This window comes from Nyctibius grandis, chromosome 4, assembly GCF_013368605.1.
Source record: "Nyctibius grandis isolate bNycGra1 chromosome 4, bNycGra1.pri, whole genome shotgun sequence".
NCBI classification, from domain to species: Eukaryota; Metazoa; Chordata; class Aves; order Nyctibiiformes; family Nyctibiidae; genus Nyctibius; species Nyctibius grandis.
The window spans coordinates 98,534,426-98,536,495 of NC_090661.1; the positions used below are offsets into that span (position 1 = coordinate 98,534,426).

General features: G+C 69.5%; 1 protein-coding gene across 1 annotated transcript; it reads left to right on the forward strand.

The window, feature by feature from the left end:
* The first annotated feature begins 806 nt into the window (after positions 1-806).
* Positions 807-1,690, forward strand: NANOS1 (nanos C2HC-type zinc finger 1). Its single transcript, XM_068399990.1, has one exon. The coding sequence runs from the start codon at positions 807-809 to the stop codon at positions 1,581-1,583; it is 777 nt and encodes a 258-aa protein (XP_068256091.1). The 3' UTR covers positions 1,584-1,690.
* The last annotated feature ends 380 nt before the right edge of the window (positions 1,691-2,070 follow it).

Genomic DNA, 2,070 nt, shown 5'->3' on the forward strand with positions numbered 1-2,070 from the left:
CTGGTCCCACACCCCCGAGCCGCACTCCAGCAAGTGCACGTACCTCACCTGAGACCTGATCCAAAACTTGCATTAGCTTTAGATAATGATAATAATCAAACCCAGTTCTTAAGAGGGGTCCGCAGAAGAAATCACCTCTGCCCCACACAACTTACTAGCACCTACGGGAAGGCACCTGTTGCCCTTAACGAGCTTACCAGGGTCTAATTCCTTTCCGTTTTGGGCTGCGCATTCCCAAACTCGGTTTATCCTCGCACGGCTCTGCTGAAGGCGAACACCCGCCCCTGCCGGGGCCGGGGCTTTGCCCGCTCCGAGCGGCACCGCTCCTCCCCGGCGGGCCTGCGCTGTGCCGGATCCGGCCCACACGGATCGCCTCGGGAGAACCCCCCGGTGCTCCCGCGCCCCAGCCGGGCCCCGACGGTGCGGGGGCTCCGCGGGGGCTCCGCGGGGGCGGTGCGGGGACTCCGCGGACCCGGCCCGGCCCCGCCGCGCGCCCCGCCCGCACGTGCCGCCACACCTGCACCGCCCCTCCCCTCCACCCGCCAGCCAATGAGCGGGAGGAGGCTCTGGACGACGGCCAATGGGAGCGCGGTATCCGCCCCCTCCCTCCCGCCACCGCCCCCTATTTGAGGCGCGTCGCGCGGCCGCGCGCTCGCAGAGGCGGCGGCGGGAGCGGGACCGGGACTGGGGGTGCTCGGGCGCGGTGCTCAGCCGCGGTCCGGGGCGCGGACGGACGCCCAGCATAGCCCCGCACTGCGATCGGGGGAGCGGGCGCTCCGGGGCGGCTGCACACACCCCCCCGCCCGATGGAGGCTTTCCCCGGCGGCAAGCTGGAGCAGCACCGGCACCTCCCGCCCGTAGAGCGCCTGCCGGGCGGCCGCTACGGCGGCCGGAGCCACAGCGCCTGCGGGAACGTCTTCAACTCCTGGAACGACTACCTGGGGCTGGCCACGCTCATCACCAAGGCCGTGCGCCCCGGCAAGGGCTTCGGCGCCGAGCCTCCCTCGGTGGTGGTGGCGGCGGCCGTGCCGCCCGCCGAGGAGGAGGAGGAAGAGGAGGAGGAGGAGGAAGACGCGGCGGGGCCGTACTTCGAGGGCGCGCTGGACTTGCACGACCTGGACCTGTGCGGGCATCATCACCACCACCAGCACGGCGAGAGCCTGCTGGAGGAGCGCTTCGCCGACTTCAGCCCCTTCCCCGGGCGCGGCGGCCCCGCCACCGTAGTCTTCGACTGCTCGGGGGAGCACCCGGGCCGGGAGGGCTCGGCCCACGCCTGGGGCGGCGTGGTGGTGGCGGGGCGGCTGCCGAGCCACCCGCGGGCCGCCTCCCGCCTGCTCAAACCCGAGCTGCAGGTCTGCGTCTTCTGCCGGAACAACAAGGAGGCCGTGGCCCTCTACACCACCCACATCCTCAAGGGACCCGACGGCCGCGTCCTCTGCCCGGTGCTGCGGCGTTACACCTGTCCCCTCTGCGGTGCCAGCGGCGACAATGCCCACACCATCAAGTACTGTCCCCTTTCCAAAATGCAAGCGGCCAAGCAGCTCAAACACGCCCGGACCGCCCTGGGGAAGAAGGGCCGTTAGGTGCCGGGCCCCCGGGGGCGGCCCTGGCCTCCTCCCGTCTGTTCCCTTCGGGGGTTTGGGGGTTTTATTTTTTCTTTTTTTGTCTTTAAAGCCGATGGCGGTTTTGTTCTTTCACACATTAATATATTAAAGGCGGAGACTGGCGAGCGGGAGCGCCGGGCCGGCGTCGTGCTGCCGGTGGCGGCTGGGGCGCGCTGGCCCGCGCGGAGCCCGGCGCCGGGCCGCGGGAGCTGCGCAGCTTACAGGCACTGTATTGTTTATTGTAAGGAAAACAAAATATATATATATATATGTGATTTTTACGCAAACGGATTTACGGCGAGATGTAACAGGGAGAAAGGGGGGGTTAAAGCAAGCACCGGGCAGAGAGCGGGGCCGGGGGGGTGGCGGGGTCCCCGCGGCTCCGGGCGCTTGCGGCGGGGCAGCGCTGCCCTCTGCCGCCGGCCGGGCCCGGCTCCGCCGCCCCCCGAGGCGGGGAAAGCGGCGG